The sequence below is a fragment of the Lissotriton helveticus genome, chromosome 12 (genome assembly GCF_964261635.1).
Source record: "Lissotriton helveticus chromosome 12, aLisHel1.1, whole genome shotgun sequence".
Taxonomy (NCBI): Eukaryota; Metazoa; Chordata; class Amphibia; order Caudata; family Salamandridae; genus Lissotriton; species Lissotriton helveticus.
In genome coordinates, this window is record NC_136073.1 from 752,048,143 (window position 1) to 752,065,890 (window position 17,748).

The 17,748-nt window shown below is 43.0% G+C and overlaps 1 protein-coding gene and 1 pseudogene across 1 annotated transcript in view; both read right to left on the bottom strand.

Moving 5' to 3' along the window:
* Nucleotides 1-1,379: 1,379 nt before the first annotated feature.
* On the bottom strand, nucleotides 1,380-2,076 carry LOC144798122 (RNA demethylase ALKBH5 pseudogene; annotated as a pseudogene).
* Nucleotides 2,077-9,933: 7,857 nt separating this feature from the next.
* Nucleotides 9,934-17,748, bottom strand: part of PMF1 (polyamine modulated factor 1) — a 59,670-nt gene continuing 51,855 nt past the window's right edge. Inside the window, exons 4-5 of the mRNA XM_078671288.1 lie at nucleotides 13,214-13,409; nucleotides 9,934-10,763 (exon numbers count right to left, since the gene is read on the bottom strand). Of these exons, the coding sequence (XP_078527414.1) occupies nucleotides 10,686-10,763; nucleotides 13,214-13,409 (274 nt within the window). The 3' untranslated portion in view covers nucleotides 9,934-10,685. The remainder of the gene's footprint in view (nucleotides 10,764-13,213; nucleotides 13,410-17,748) is intronic.

Consider the following 17,748-nt stretch of genomic DNA (forward strand, 5'->3'; position numbering starts at 1 on the left):
TTTCTGTGCATTTGCTAATAGTCTGTTAACAAACGTCCTTTCAATTTAAAAAATAAAGTATTTACTGACCATTGACGTTATTTACAGTGCTAAACTCATTGTGAGCAAGTAACGTGCTAACAAGGAGTTACTTGATAATACCAATGGAGTAAAATAGTATTGAGGCCCTGGTATTCATATGGTCAACAACACAACCTACATGGAATACTGAACAGTGACCACAGGCTGTCCCATCACACTAGGAAAAAGTCTCACAAGGAAGAATTATGAAAGTTGAGTTTTCAAACAGGAACAAGAACAAGGAAGAATGATGTGGAAAACATGTCTCCTACGCATGTATGCACGATATTCAGCCTCAAAATGTACTTTATAACATCAGCTTTTTAGCCTTAATATTAAGTAGAGATGGACATTCATGAAGAACAATGCATGACCGAGAATGTGAGCTGATGTTACACAAATTTGAAATGGTGCTTGTATCATTAAACAAAAACACAGGACATGCAATCATTAAATTAACAAGCTAATAGCACAGAGGACCTCTCTTGCTACACACTGCCATTAGCAGGAGTTGAACATTCAGTTAATCTACTTCGCATGAAGAAATGGGGTTCTGCATTGCATATTGATCGACGGGAAGGATAAATATGATTAAGAAACTTAGGTGAGCAAAGTGATAACATAATACACTATGGGCACTTAAACCAGCAAGAGAAACATTTTTGTTTATACTAAGGACCTAGGCTACGGGTGTCGCAAGAGCCAACAAGCATTTGCAATGCAATAGGTCTCGCATTTGCAGACTTTTGAGCTATTGGCATTGTAAACGACAATGCCTTTTATTTATGTGTTTTGAAAACCTTCAAGCAATGACTAGGAGTACAAAGGGCACATACATAAAAGTAAATGCCATTTAAAATACCAATAGGTTAAAGTTTCAAAAGTGTGAGACCTATTGCATTGCAAATGCTTGTTTGGTTAGGCTATCCACCCCTGTGGATAGTGAGCATATATTTCTTTACCACAGGGCAGTGGGCCTTTATACCACCTTACCTCAAAGACTGTAATCCTTCTATCTATCCATCAGCCAAGAAGACTGATAATTACATTTTAAGCTTTGCTTAAGAAGTGTTACAGGTCCCGACACTGGCGTAACGAAAATTGAGGGGGCCTCCCTGCAAGGTACGTGGAGCCCCCCCCGCACCGCGTTTAAGGGGGCTCGATATTAACGAAAGACTACATTATGACATGCATTGCTGTATAGTGATGATCACAAATGTTTTAGGCTTTTGGCACTTAAAATTACATTACCCATCACTTTCACCATACACGGAGGAGGCATCTTCACACCCACAGCATGACAGTAACCCCATCTTCTCTTACCTGAGGATGGTGACGAAACCCATCCGCAAAGGCAAACAAAACACTGGCTCGGACTTCCGGATCGGCTTCAACTGGAAGTTACAGCCGAAGCACAGCGCCGAGTTGCTGAAGAAGGACATGGAAACGATGGACTGTTCGAAAATGTGGATGGGTATCCACGTGAGAGATGATGCAGCCTCCGGGCTGGTAATCCTTGATAATGGCGCTTTTAACGAAGCCCTCTGGGGTGACCCGGTGCTGCTCCAGTTGGCGGATGACCAGCTGGTGTACCCAGGCGGGGATCTCATCAACGTCACCCTTGGGGTATAGCCGCTCCTGGCCAGGCCCGGGCTTCTACAACTGCGCCACAAAAGTGTAGCACTCTCTGAAAAAATAGTTGTTGTGCAATGGAGCACGGTCTACGGTGTGCTCCTTGTACAGCCCCTTCTCGGCAGCGCGCACCACCTCGATGTGGCTCTTGATGCGGGGGCACTCTTCCCGGCTGAAGAGAAGCATCTGCCGGATCCCGTGCTTAACCCGACGTGCCTCCTCGTCCCGGTAGTGGAGAGGCAGCTGAGGGGGCAGTGGCGGCTCCTCATGGTCGCTGTACTCGCCATCTGACAGCTTCCTCTTGGAACCCGGCTCCGGGCCTTAATGGGAAGGCATTATGGACGGCAACTTCTCCCATAGGTCCATGTATCCACTGACGGCCATACTGCGGGGCTCACATCACTCAAAACCGGCTGCAGCAGGGGCAGCTGCCACCGCGCATGGCTCAGCTCTGCCGATCTGCGCAAGGCAATATCAAGAACGTAATAAACAAGCTGAGTGAGGAACGCCGGGCGCGAAGGCGGTGAGAGTGCACGAGACGCAGTGCCGTGAGCGTGCACATCGGCGCACGCTGAAGATTGCCGGAGAAGACACGCCGACCTCCAAGTCTGCCTGCTGCGAGGACACGCAAAGAGCCCGGTGAGTGGGGGGGGGTGAGAGGGAGGGTGTGTGTGTGTGTGGGGGGGGTGCCTGTGTGCCTGTAGGTGCGCGTCCACGGTCTCTAGCGAGACCTAATTAATGCGCACAAGCTGGTCACTGTGAAGCGCGTTCACAGACCTGAATCGGCTCGTGCACAGACCTGAATCGGCTCGTGCACAGGTCTGTGTCCAGGTTTGTCTCCCTTGGAGGCAAACACGGTGACAATAAGTCTCGTTGGCGGCAGCGCTTCGCGCTGCAACGCCAGCGAGACCTAAAAAAGGCTTAGGGCTACCAGAGTAAGAACTCTGGTGAGAGGGAGTGTCTTGAATGAACAGGACTGCACATTCATTTTTTACCAAGGATGACGGAGGTGCTATTGGGGAGAACTAGACTTATGAAAAACCTTTTGGTGGATTGATACTCCTTTTCAAAGTTCAGCATGATTCACTGTGCTGATAGCACTAACTTGTATACAATCAACTGAGCGGCAGCATATTTGTTTGTAGAATAGCTGGAGGACTGTTGCTAGATTGGAACACTTCTAATAGACACAAAAGGTAATTATTGAATAAATCACAGCCACATAAAGGAAAATGTACTTACTTGTAATCCTAGCTATACATCATGGGATTCGTCACTGAATATCTCTACCCAGGTGCAGAATCTCTGAATACTTTTGAAAGGGAAAGTTTTTTCTTTAAATAGAATTCAAGACACATTTTTCAATCTATTCATATCCCTCTAAACCATGTATAATTACTTCAACAAGCCAACAAGTGTCTTCCAGTGAGGCATATGGATAAAGCAGCTACCACAACCCTTCTTACGAATGTCCGGGTTGAGGAGACAGGTTCATTCGTTTAAGAAGGCACTACTACCTAGATACATAATCCAGGACAGATGCCCAAGCAGGCAAACATCTTTAGAAAACTTGTTAAGTTAGTTTACAGTTTCGTTTGTTTTTGCACTCCTCTTTTTTCCACGCCTTGGTTCTTATTTCCGGTCCTTGGAGAAGAATATTCTGGTCATTTTATTCCTTGAAAAAAAATCCACCTGAATGCAAAACTGGCACACGTGTGCTGCTTATCTTGCCCCATGGCCTCAGGGCAGCAGTGGGTGTGGCGGACACTGAGGTTACATGTACTATTCTAGCTCCGTTCCTATAATATTTGGGGAAAGGACAGCTTCCCCCCCCACATATCGCAGAAGGTTTATTTACTATTCTAACTCCAGTCCTGGATTTTTGGGGGAGAAGTATACATTTGCCAAGTGTTTTTAGGAAGTTATAAAAAGTAATCATTTTGAATTGTAAAAAGTGCTGCCCTGAGGACACAAGCTCGGGCGAAAAAAACTTGGCAGATCGCAAATCTGTGAAAGCGGATCAAACTATCAGCTCGTAAGATACTACTGCATTTCAAAAACTTCAGAATGAGATCTTCTCAATTGCAACAGCTCTGCTCTCCGAGAAAGGTGGTCAACCTGGCTAGCTTAAAGAGTGCATTTTTACTCTGAAAAGATGAGCTGCCTAGTTGCTCATTTTTATTTTGAAAAGGAAGGGAGGGCCTGCTGGGGCTATAGCCACACAAAAGCAGAAATTACCTGTTTTAAAGGAAGGAATGGAGAAAATGTACATTACGACAGACGTTTATGTAATTAGAAGAAAAAAAGTTCTTTCGAGTCTGCTCCAGCACTCTGAGAGATAAATATATTCAGTGTTCAGGAACATGTGTGAAAATTGCACAGAGACGTTAAAGTGAACACAATAAAAATAAATTGTAACAATCAACGAAATCCGGTCATAACAAGAGCGATGGAGAGTTTTACAAAGCCAAATTCCCCTTCATGAGGGGGGTGGGGGAGAATACACTCCCTGACTTCAGCGTCTTCTTGGCCTCAATTCTAACTACTGCTTTGGAGTCCAAGTCTACACTAGGTTTTCTAAGGCAGAACCTCAGGAAACTGGGCAGCCCACAGGCAGCAATTGTAAGCAGGGTAAACCACAAATACATGTTCATATGTTGCCAAGTAATGTTTATCCAAATTACTGTACACAGAAAAAATAGGTTCAAACGAAAATGGAAGCGGATAGACGGGCACTAAACTATCCAAATGGAAACAGCATGGTCTTTGCCTCAGTATAGAAAGAGTGTAGCCTCTAAGCCCTCGGCTGCAGTGAGAGAACTGCTTTTTTCAATAGCCAAACCATGACTAGTGTTTCAAAGTCCTCAGATGGATAATAGGTGAATCAAGTATAACATCTAGTTATAGTTATAGCAGTGCGGTCAAAGATGCCAAGGCGGGGGGCGTCTGTCACTAACGAATTGTAGGGGATTACAGCTGCTCAGGTGTACAGCGACTAGCAGGGTCCGACTAGAAGCACTTGAATAGACATGCTACATAAACATCAACCAAGTGACAGTGTGCACACCAAAATTGAACCAATCGAACTAATAGGCTAGTTTTGCACAACTGAAGTCAATTAATAAAGGCCATTGTAAGGAAATACTTTTTGCATGATCATCACAAAAGTTTTGGACTGATGCTGCTTGCTTTTTGACTGCAAGTGCACGGAGACCTGCCTGCCAGACCTCAGTGCCAGTGTTCTAATCCTTTTCAAAATGTATGTTGAATTATGATAGATCAGTTAGCCTTAGGGTGGACTTCCCCCAAACACTTTGACTGTTTTGCCTCACTTTTTCTGAACTCTTTTTGTTGGCCATAGGAGTCTGGGAACTTTACCACTACTAACCAGTGCTACAGTGCATGTGCTCACTCCCCTAAAACATGGTAACATTGGTGTATCCACAATTGGCATATTTAATTTACTTATAAGTCCCTAGTAAAGTGCACTTCATGTGCCCAGGGCCTGTAAATCGAATGCTACTCGTGAGCCTGAAGCACGGAGTGTGGCACCTACTTAAGTAGCCCTGTAAACATGTTTCAGGCCTGCCACTGCAGAGCCTGTATGCACAGTTTTATTGACATGTCGACTTGGCATCTAAAACCGTGCCAAGCCTTAAACTCTCTTTTTATTACAAATGTCACCCCTAAGATAGGCCCTAGGAAGATCAGAGGACAGGATGCTGTGTAAGTAAAACACAGAAAATGTACTTCTTAGTTTGACATGTCCATGTAGTGAAAAATCCCCAAGTTCATTTTTCACTACTGTGAGGCCTACCCCTCTCATAGTTTAACATTGGGAATTCCGTACTACATTTAACAAGTGGAATTTCAGATTGAGAAGGAGTAGAACTGTCATATTTGGTACCTATGGACTTGTAGTAATAAACCTGCTTTAATGGTACCGTTGGATTTATTACAACAACTTTAAAAATGCCACTTTTAGTAAGTTAACATTTTTCTGCTCTTAAGATCGGTGTGCCAGCTGCCTGTCTCCAATACACATCTGGGGTGGAGACCAGCTGGGACTTGTGCATTCCCTCTAAGCAGCTACAAAGGAAGCTTGGGTATATCTGTTGGGCCATTCACATCCCGATGGATCATCATGGGCAGGAAGGGAGGGAGGGGCTGACACCTGAATGGGCAGTGTCTTGCTTCGACCCAGAGGACTGCTTAACCCCCTGTAGTAAGTCTGGAATGGAACTCAGACAGGAAGGGAGGATCTCTGTGCACATCAAAGTGTCTTTTTGAAGACTCTCCCCCTCCCACCCCCCACTTCAAAGGGACCACTGGGTATAAGAACTGGACTTCTGACCCTACCAACTCAGTATACTTCTGGACCTGTGAATACACTGTCAGAAAGAAGGACTGCTGTGCTGCTGAAGGACTGTCACTCTACTGGACTGCTGATCTGAAAGAACTGCTTTTCTGCTGTGCTGGCCTACCTGCTGCCTCTCTGCCTCGGTGAGAAGGACTGGACCTACACCACTTAAACCGAGAGGGAGTATGTGGGCTCGTCTACTTGCCTTCTATTTTGAAGTATCAGGTACATCAAAGACTTCCAGGAACCCTGCAACATCACCTCGACTATGCCATCTGTGAGTTCTGCCCTGCCAAGTGGTGCCAATCCAGTGCTGGGCCCTTGGAAGTGGGTTTTCTGTGAAGTAACTTCAAAAATACACGCATCGCCATCGATGCGCCTGTCGGAACCGAGGCATCTCCTTCGGTGTCGAAGCACTGCCTGCTTTGGGGACATCGTATTGCCAGCATCACGGCTCAATGACTATGCATCACTTACATCGGGTGCGCAACTCTACGATAACACATCACCTATGATTCGGATTGGAACCATTGCATTGCCTCTCTGTTCCTCGCATCTCACTCTTGACGCATCCTCCAACCAACTTACTTTTTCAGCAGGATAAGTTTGGTCCCTGTATCCGACCCGTGCTCCTTCGTGGTTTGCCAGATCGTTTGGTCAAGTGCAACCAGTTAGCCCTGGTAGGCGCTTTATACTTTTAATCACTATATTTTCAGATATTCTTTAAAAATATATAGTTCTGGATCTACTTATTGTTTTTTTGTTAGTTTGTTCTTGTCTATTTTCCTATCCTGGTATGGATTATTTTTGCGTGTGGTTTTCGCTGTTTTACTGTCTTAAATGTTGCACACATACTTTACACATTGCCTTTTATGTTACGCTGGACTGCTTCAGTCCAAGTTACCAGAGGGTGAGCACAGGTTAATTTAGGGTGTGTATCTGACCTACCCAGACTAGGCTTGCGGTCCCTACTTGGACAGGGAGCATACCTCTGCCAACTTGAGACTCAATTTCTAACAAATAGGCTACCCCCAATTGGAGCATGCTTACTTACATATAGTATATGGTACCAGGGGTTCTCAGGGCACTTAAGTTAGAATGTCCATCCAGTGCTGCAACACCGATCATAGACTTTGAAGACTCTACTCTTCAAAGACGCATTTACTTCCTAGTATTTGGTTATCGGCCCCAGAATCCCCCATATACTCTTCTTGTTTCTTGTTGCTGCACTTGGTTAGTAGCGCTTTGAGACCTGTCGGTGAGTTGGCGCGATACAAAACCCAGTTACAAATTACAAATATATCCACCCTAATAGGAAAATGTGCAACATGGCTACCAGCCTGCCACTGCAACCTGGAAGGTCTAGTTCAACTATCATTAAAACTAATAACAAAGCCCCACCTCCCTTAACAATAAGTTTAAAATCCCACCCAAGGAAGGCCTTTTGAGAACTAAAGCAGCAGGGAGTTGTATATTATTAAATAGGACATGCACTTTAATATGACCTAACAGTAAAACTTTTAAATTGGTCTTTTTAGTATGGACAGGTAAGTAGCCCTATTGGCTAGAACAGAGCTGCATGCTGACATCTTAGTCCTGCTACTTTCGAAACGTGCCTACCAAAAAGGGTACTTCAATATATCAAATTACTTGTGGCATTAAATCTGACTTAATGCCCAAGTCGAATTTAATGTCACTTTTAAGGAAAAGCCACTTTTAGAAAGTTGCCATTCTATTGTCCAGTTTATCTGGTGGCCATTTGCAGTTGCTGGCCACCAGACAGCCTTCTGCCCCCGTGGGGAGTTGTGTAAACAACTTCTATCGTGCAGTCAGAGCCTGCAGGGCTCCAGCCTTGACATTTCAATCTAATACTTAAAATTCACCCAGATACCGTCCAACAGACCCCACAAGCCATGACGAGAGCAAAACACAAGGCACACTACAACCTATACACGATTACACAAATACGTCTTTACATGATCAGATTGTAAATGAGGCAGAACAGGTGTACCTAGCAAGCCGTGTCAACATCTTGTCCCAGTGTCCTATAAAACCCAGGTCTCTTGCTTCTCGTTCACACTTTTGTTTTGCTCCGATGTCTCATTATGCAATTCTCCCAAAAGCTTAGCAAGGTGGTTGGCCATGGAAGAGATGCTCTGAACATTCCCCTGCAGGCAAGTTTGTACTTGAGGAAAGGAGTGGGTGATGGTAGTCATTTTGCTACTGGGAAGATCAAGCTGTTAATAGATCTGCAACTCTTCTGCTTCAGAGCAAAAGGCTCACTTTTTGAAAATTTGCAGCATAGTGTATCTCATCCAGACGGTCTGGCCCCAATTGCCTGAAAACAGTTTGTGATCAAATTGACAAATGTATCCCAAGAAGAGAAACTAGACACTGGAACATGGCATAAAGCAGCCAGTCACCGTTGTTGTCCTGCCATTCAAATTCTAAACAAAGGGGGGTTGATCCAAACCACACAGTGGCTACTCGGCAACAAACCAGCATTTGCGGCTATAGGTATGAACCTTAACTTTATCAGCCTTTCCTCGCTTTCTGGACATTGCAGTTATATGTTTTGTACCTCATCCGCTCTATCACAAGTGCATCCAGTCCGTGAATAGCCTAGTAGTGCAGAAACTCAGCAGACTTTGGGTCTATGACTGGAATCGTAGGTTTGCATTACTCCATTGTTTACACAAACATTTACTACATGAATGCTGCTGACCATATACAACAACTGGCCAACTGTGAATTTGCCGGATTCATTTTTGATCAGACTATCTTGGTATCCCAGAAGAAATGGCAAACCGATCCCCCCTGTCCTCTTACATTACATTATACGCATAGTCCTGCTTCATGTGAACCGATAGGACACCAACTGTGGGGGCCTAATCATCGCAACAACAAATAGTATTTATTCAGTCCCTTTATTGTTTCTTAATTACTCAATACTTTAGGAATGAAGGTCAAATCTTCCTTGCTGCTTTCCCCGGAAAACCTTGGCTTATTAATTAAAAAAGGTGTCGTTTTTAAGTATGATATTTTTAGAGCATCTTGAATGAAGCCTAATTTGAACTGAACATTTCAAGGATAAAATCTATAGCTGTAAAAGCCTCTGTTTGAACTGTCATTTTAAAGATATTAACCAATGAACCACATTTTAGATCTGAATGTTGGTCATGTACAGTTTGGTAGAAAATATCTTCTACCACCCGGAGACAGGACCACGATTTGGTTCACTTTAAGTGTCAAGGAGAGGACTGAAACCATGAACATCTGGATCCTGCACTCAAAGTGATGGATTAGAGGTAGTGCAACAGTCTGTGCAGATATAATGGGCTAGTGGCATGCTGTTAATTTGCTAAAGGGTTGTTTCGGTTTCGATGTTCAGATGGAGGTAGATTGTTCAAGTCCACTGACATGAATGGGATAAATTATAACATACTAGCTAGAAACGTGGGAAGAGTCAAAAGTGCATTCCTCACATTAGATCATTCTCAACTATGCTTGTGGTCAAGTCGCTTCCATGGTCTGGTAGAGGTTTCAGAAGTTGTGACTATGGATTTTATTCGTTGGGACGGTAGGAGAATGTTGAACTGTATTAAAGCATGACCAGTCCACAAAAACCAAACAAGAATATACTTACTCTATGTAGAGAATTTTTTGTTGTTGTTGTACAGGTCTCCCGATTACCTATATTTTGAATCCTTCAATAATGAGAATGCATGCATGCAAATTCAATACTTTAGTGTTGTATTAATCAATAAAGTTACCTGGTGTAACCAAAGCCTAATTGGCGTGTTTTAAATTGAGATCCACCCATTTACCACCACTGAGCATCCAATCTAGCTGTGAAGGATTAGCGAACTGAAGGGCAGAACTAGATTTGAAAAATAAATAGCAGGCCACTTTATTTAGAAAATGGGCAATTCTTTTACAGCTGCTGAAATTCATTAAAACCATTTACATACAGAAACGGTTCAAGAATAGGCAGGGTGGGCTTCAACATGTGCAAACCACATCACAGGCAGAATTTTGAAATTAATGAAGGATTACTGGTGTCAAAAAGAATTGCAACACAAGAATAGAGGATTCCTGACACAGGAGAAGAAATAGAGTCCCTTTGACCAGCAGGTCTTTCATTGGAGCTGAACACAGAAACTACAAATGCAGACTGTACCTTATGTCTCCCCAGGGAGCTAATCTCTCCATTCAAAATGACAGACCTCTCTAAGCTCAAGCTGCGATTCGGAGCATTCACTTTTAATTTAGCAGGGATCGACAATAGAAGACCCACTTTCTGAATCAGCCAAGCCTAAATTGGCAGTTGCACCAATTCCACTAACCCTATAGTTCCATAGGATGTGGAAGATACTACCAGTGAGTACGGACGTTGTTGCAACGCAGGGTAAGAACAAAAACGGAAGTGTCAATAATCACGTTATATGCTGAAAAGGGAACATCAAATAACAGAAATGCAATTTACAATAATAGCATTGTAAAAAAAAAACTGATTATGGTAAACTGTGCATTTTGAAATGGTAGCCTGAATGCGGAGATGGGCTCCAAGTGTTGACCTTGGCATGTACAACAGAAAGATGCCACCCTACTCGATCACTGCAGGAGCTCTAAATTATAAGTCCCATCTAAGCTTTTCCGACTTTGGCTCTTGAAGAGACATTATCAGCTCTCTTTGTGCTTTGCTGACTGCCTAAAGAAAGAAACAAGGAGATACATTTAGAAAATCTTTCATGTCTATAAAAGGCTCAAACAATTACATGTATATAATCTAGGAAGCCATGTACAAGGCGAAAAGTCAACAAACATTTCCCACGAGTGCAGTCAAGACACAGGTCACCAAAAAAAACACCTCACTGGATGACCACCCTAAATTAATCTGCAAGAGGAGCAACATATTCTCTCTGTTCCATGTACATTTGCAAGCAGTTTCTCTACATCTCTGTACATCGTCTTTGTTAGGGAATACTTAGGCTTGGGATATGAAGGACACTGGACAACTTGACTAGCAGTTTGAAGGAATTGATGTAGCAATCCTGTTTCGACCTATTGCTACATAATTTTTTTCTTTAGTTATAAAGAGGGTGAACCTAAAAGAATGCTAACTTGGAGAATAGATTAGGGACCGCTCTCTACCTTTCTGTGAAATCTCACACATAAAAGGTACATGGCCTACATGCCATGCTACTAACTAGCAACGAGGACTGTCTCAACTCCAAGAATAAACAATTGCTCTGGGTGTCATGGCCCTGCCATTCTGCAGTGTGTGCGAATGTGGGTAGAGAGGAAAATACTTTTCCTTGTAAGCGAATAAGGGCTGTTGGGATATATAGTTTCTTCTTCCTCGGTTCCAAGATGAAGCAGAATCATCAGCTGGCCAAAGCAGTAACACTGTGCGCTGTACTGCCACATCAGTAAAGAGACAGCACACTACTCCTCTTCGCAACTCAACATGCCATCTCTTTAGGGCCAACATATGCATAGATGTAAGAAGCATTGTTCCCATCTACTCCTCACCGACAAGGTGGAGTACGCTGGTTCTCCCCTCAGGCAAGGTAACAGAAGCAATTGAATGGAGAGAGAAGTTCCAAGACTGGGGCAAAATTAAATTACACTTAGTTCAATGGGCTGTACCTCTCGCTTTTTTGTCATGCATGATATACAGGTCCCACAAACAGAATCTCTTTTCCTGAAACGCACAAGATGAAGGGTGTTCAGGAGACCCGTATCACATGTGGAGATGGCACCGCAGAAATCACAGAATGCAGCGCAGATCTTGAGAATGTCCAATTATTGAGATGGCAAAGTAAAGCCAGAAGCCAAGAGTCACATTCTGAGACCACACAGGGTTGGGGTTGTTTACATTTAGAATAATTAATTAATTGCAACTCACAAATGTGGGGTGACTATGTCTGGACGATGGCGATAAAGATTGAGTGTGTCCAGGTAACCACAAGCATTATAAGGCTTGTGACAAAACCATAGAGCTGCAAGTAGCAGTCTCAGGGCTCTGCACTCATAGACCTATAGATGGAGGTCCACCTTCATTCAAGTTTCTAATGTCAACCATGAACTAGAATCTGCATGCTTATGGGAGTGTAAGTAAATGATTATCACTACTCGCTCCTGTGCATTGTCAAAATCTACCAAGCACTGCTCCCTAATAATAAACGCAGCAGCGCCCCACCAGAGCTGCTGAATACCGAGCCAGCATAGTCTTGATTCCACCTCATGTCTCTTTTTTCCTACACTTTATGAGTCTTCCCCTCCCTCTTGTCAGTTTTGGTTTCTTCCTTCATCACTTTTTTCATATCATTCTCTTACTTTGTCTCTCACTTTTGTGCCCTTCTCTCTCTCACTCTGTATATAAAAAATAAGCCAGGTCCCTAAAAAGTAGAGCCGGATTAAACCATGAGAACAAATTAAACACGGTCCCACAAACTGTAAATGCAGGTGCACGACTCACTGTTAAGCATGCTTAAGTAACTTGCAAAGCTTGTGTTTCAAGCCAGCCTGGAGCACTAGTTAGACATAATAGAGCAAGGGGCGGCTTCTCAAGGTCTGATCCAGTTTCTCACTGCTTCTGGAAAGCATTCAAGAGTCCAGTTTCTATAAAGCGCCTAATTCAGGTAGTTATCCAGTTTAAGAGATTTTGTTTTTTATGGATAGAGGAAGAGAGTCATAGCTTGCATCACCTTTTCTGTTCCTCTTTAGATTGCCCTTCTATGTCTGAACTGGTTCCTGACAGTGTTTGCTGTTCCTACAAGCTAAACAAGCATGACACATTATGTATTATATGAATGCATTAGCATTTATATACAGCATGTTTGAATTACACAATTATATTTCACAATGTTAAGCACAGGGAGGTTATGTAATTTGCCAAGAATCATATGATTTTTAATCAAATACAGAGTCCGGGATTAGAAACCCGGTCCCCAGGATCCAAACTTGACAGATAAACCACACAAAGTTACCTCTTCCTCCCATCTATATAGAATTTTCTCTGAGGCCCATATTTCTGTGCTCTCAAAGAGCTTGAATCAGCCTTGAACAGGGCAAGTGTTCCACTAGCATCCAACATAAGACTAGCATCTTCTGAATGTGGCTAGCCCTAGACGGCCACTGTTGAGCATAGCTTACCTTCCAAGTTTCCTTCCTTTTCTGGATCTGATCTTGTAATGCAGCAATCCTTGCCCGACCAGCTAAAACAGACTCCGCCAGCTTGGCATTCTCGCTTTCTTTCTCCTTGAGCATCCTGCGCATGCATTCTTTCTGCTGGAGATAGTATGGAACCAAGGTGCTCAGCAAGTCTTCCTCTGGAATGCCGCTGGGACGCCTAGAAGCAAGAAGAACAATAGAGCCATGTACAAAAAGGTACTGAAGCATTCCTACTAAAGAATTGGTTACCAGGGTTAAACCTATTAACTTTCAATACACATAAAATGCTATAGACATTAGCTACAGCTGGAAAAGCATTGAATGCTCCACCATTCTCCTAATCCCCACCTGCTAATACCGGCTTAGAAGGCCCTGAAGACTAGACGGTCTAGATATTTTCATATATTCCCACTATAAAAGATGGACTACCTCTATTAGATAAAAGCTTTATGAGCACCTCTACACGAAAGTTATGATACTTTATTTTCAAATGCAGATTTCATTTCAGTCCATTTCTCCTTGACGTTCAGCGTTCCAATTCACAGGCGGCCTGGTCTGTATTTCATAAAAGCTTTACATGAGTATGAAAATGGTAACGGTGTAAAACAATAATTCGACAGCTTGGAATACAAACAAGTAAACAAAAGAAAAACAGTATAAATGTACACATCGAATGAACAGATAGCTAGAGAAAGAGCTATAAACATGTGTAGCATGGAGATGGGAGATTAGGTTTTGTATAATGGTTTCGGACGATGATGGGCATGAGGGTAGCACGTAGAAGGAAGTTAGACATGTAGAAGGGGGTGGGAGGCAGATGGTGAAATTTGTTAGGAGAGGGGGGATGGGAAGGACTCGGAGAGGGAGCAGATTAGAGCAGTGAGGAAGGGAGAACGTAGAGCCAGTGGGATGTAGGGGGAGGGAAGGGGGGAGGAGGGAGACAATAGGAAGGTAGGCGGTTAGTCATGGACCAGAAAAGTGTAAGGGGGAGGCTAAATACAGGGCGCTGGTTAAGGCCCCCAGTATTTATTGAGGTGTATTTTGAGATCTTTTTTTAAACTGATGTAGGAAAGGTTGCATTGCATGTCTTCCAGAGAAGGAGCGGAATTGTGTGGATTTCTTTTTTAGCAGTGGTGGGACTAGGAGTAGAGCGTTGGTGCTTCTCATAGGTCATGTGCTGCCAGCTATGCAGAGTTTATTGGTGAGGTATGGCAGTGAGTTTTGGAGGACTTTATGTGTAATGCAAGCAGTTTTGCAGGCCATTCTTCCCTTGATGGGGAGCCATTTAAAGGTTTTGAGGTCTGGGGAGATGTGGTCAAAGCGTTTGCAGTCGGAGATGAGTCTGGCTACAAGGTTGAGCACAGATGAGTGGAGCTAGTGAACCTTGGGGATTACGGTGAGGATGGCGTTGCAGTAATCGATTCACGAAAGGGCCAGTGATTGAACTAGTACTTTAAAGTCATCAGTTGGAATAAAGGGCTTAATTTTCTTGCGATGACGGAGAGTGAAGAGGACTTCTTTAGCCGAATGTTTGATGTGTACATTGAGCATTAGGCTATTGTCGATGGAGATACCAAGCGATTTAACTGAGTTGGACAAGGCGAGTGAACAGTTAAGGGCATTAAGGTCGGAGATACAGGTTTGAATGGGGAGGGAGCTGTTTTTAGGGGAGAAGAGAATGTTTTCAGTTTTTTTAGGATTGAGTTTGAGATGATTTAATGGGAACCAGGATTGAACTTTAATGAGGGTGTTGTTAAGTTGTATGATGTCCACATGGGTTTTAGATCTTATAGTAGAGTTGGGTATCATCAGCATAGAGGTGGTAGTTGATTCCAGCTTGATTAAGAATGAGAGTGAGGGGTTCCATGAAGAGTTTAAAAACAGAGGGAGAGAGAATAGATCCCTGGGGGACTCCTAGGGAGACCGGAGTGGGGTTAGATGAGCAGTCATGACATTTTTATTTGCTGTGTTCGGTGTTGGAGTTAGGAGACAAACCATTTGTGGGCAGTATCATTAAGGTCGAAGCGATCTCTGAGGACATTAAGTAGGGCAGAGTGGTTAACTGTATCAAACACTGCGTAGAGATCAAGGAGGATAAGTAGGCAGGTCTCGCCATTATCAAGGGAGTGGTGGATGTAGTCAACAATGTTAAGCATGGCAGTTTTGGTGCTGAAACCTTTACTGCAGCCTGATTGTTGGGGGTCCAATAGGTTGAAGTTTTCGATGTGTTTATCTAATTGGAGTAGAAAACATTTTGAGGGCTTTGGAAAGAAGGGGGAGGTTAGAGATGGGGCAGAGATTGTTTCGGTCATTGGGATCGGCATTGGGGTTTTTAATAATGGGAGTGATTTGCCCAAGTTGGAGGGAGATGGGGACACATCCCTTGGCAAGGGAGGTGTTGAGGATTGTGGTCCAAGATGGGGTAATGATGTGCTTTAGGTCTTGGACAAGATTAGAAAGTAGGGGGTCTTTAGTATGGGAGGACGGGTTTAGTTCAGCAATGATGTTAAAAACTTTGCGCTCAGTTACATGATGGAAATGCCAGGAGGCATTATTTTTTAGTTGGGAGTTATGGAGGTTGGTTTCATAGGGTGTGGTTGTGGTAGGAAGAGTAGTTTAGATGAGGTATCGTAGTAGGTGTGGGTGAGGAGTAGTTAGGGCGAGGTGATGTTTTAGGCAAGTATGAGGTGGGTTCCGGGGATGTAGGGGGTGTGGGATGAGTTTTTGACATGAAATGGAAACAAGAATTTTCATATCGATGACTGTGTACATAACACAACTGTATCTATCTGAGATTACCAGTTCCTTCCGGGACTGGATAATATGGTTCTAGTGCATGTTCGTTTTTTAAATAAACCAGTGCATAAACAAATGTGCAACTACTGCAGAACAGTTCCATATAGACGCTCAAATCCACATGTCCTTTATCTTCAAAATCATTCTTATTTTAGTCATTATGAAATGTTTTTATTCAGCGCAGTTTCTAAATATGGAACTTGTGATGACTGAAAATTGTATTCATCATCCGCTCCGGTGAAAGGCTAAATTTGCTTGTTTGAGCGACTGAGTTCTTTATACGTCTTAGTTTAGTTGGTTGACATTATTAATCCATCATGTCGTTAAGATTCGATGTGCCACAGTAGGCTAGCAGCAGGATGAAGCCAGGTATGTTACTATATAAATGGCTTTATTTTAAAAAAATGTAAATCCTTTTCTGGTTTTTTCACAATCAAAACAACAAAAACTCAGCATGTTTATATTACAAATAGCTTACCGGAAAATGTATTTACCAAGTCCAACCCCGACCCCCCTACCCCCCACACACAAACTGGCACACACACGCAAGCGTGTTTTAAAAAAAAAAAGTCTATTCACTAGATTATAATGTTTTGTACTGAGCAACCCAAGCTCCCTTGTACCCCTACTGTGAGTCATGCTGGCCACCACTTGTCACAAGACGTCAGGCCAAAAAGATATGAACATGCCACTCAGCAGCAATGGCCCAGTCCTGTCCTGACACTCAGTTCGGGATGTGTTGAGGAAAAATAAAACGGTAATAAATAAACTATTACAATATTATTTTTCAGATCTCCGGCTTGTGGGGTGACGCTTATCTGCTCAAATGGAAGAGCCACCCCTGGAAACACTGGAACTGGACAACTGACTAGTTCAAGCAGAATCATATTTATTATTAGAGTTTGTGGCATTCTCAAATATGGAATGTAATCAGATTCCATCTCTTGTGCCAAATCAGGAAAATGTTCAGTTAAGGAAAACTTACATCTTTTGGGATAACTCGAACCAACACAACTTCTTTGTTGTTAGCGGGTCAAAGCAACTTCTTGCATTAGACTGAACCACTAATGGTAAACATGGAAATACCTTTGTAGGACTTTATGTCCAGAACTGTTTCCTGAACCTCTGCATGAAAGGGGTATCATTAATGGAGTGAAAAACTTCCACAGTGAGTTGGAGAGAAGGTCCGCTGTTCTATCCATATGAAAAGTAAAGGTCTTACTGCAGAGAATTCTTAAAGAATGCCCTCCGCTATCGACGGTGGGAATTGAAAGAAATAGGAAGGACAGCTGTACTAAGATATTCTTGCCATTCCATATATACAATTACAACAGGTGGCCTGTTTTAGAATGTGGATTAGCAAGAGAAAGTACCCATAATTAAACAGCACCTATAACTATGAAAATAATCTTTTGCAGTTCAAAAGATGCATGATCAGATACTGGTTATTTTTCTTGGGTGTAACTTTACAAAACATAATTGCTACAATATCAGCCAAATAGGTATCCTCCTGCCAAATGAAAGCCTCCGGCTGCAGCTGGTAGAGACAAATAAATCGGGAATGTATATTACTAGTAACATTAATCAAGTGAGGGAGTATCAGCCACGCAGTGCAGTCCGTTTCAACTGCATTCTACCTCAGATTTTTTTCTGTGCCTACTATGTGACCAAATATCTGACAGAAGCCCTTTTCATGAATGAAATCCCCAAATGCCCCATTG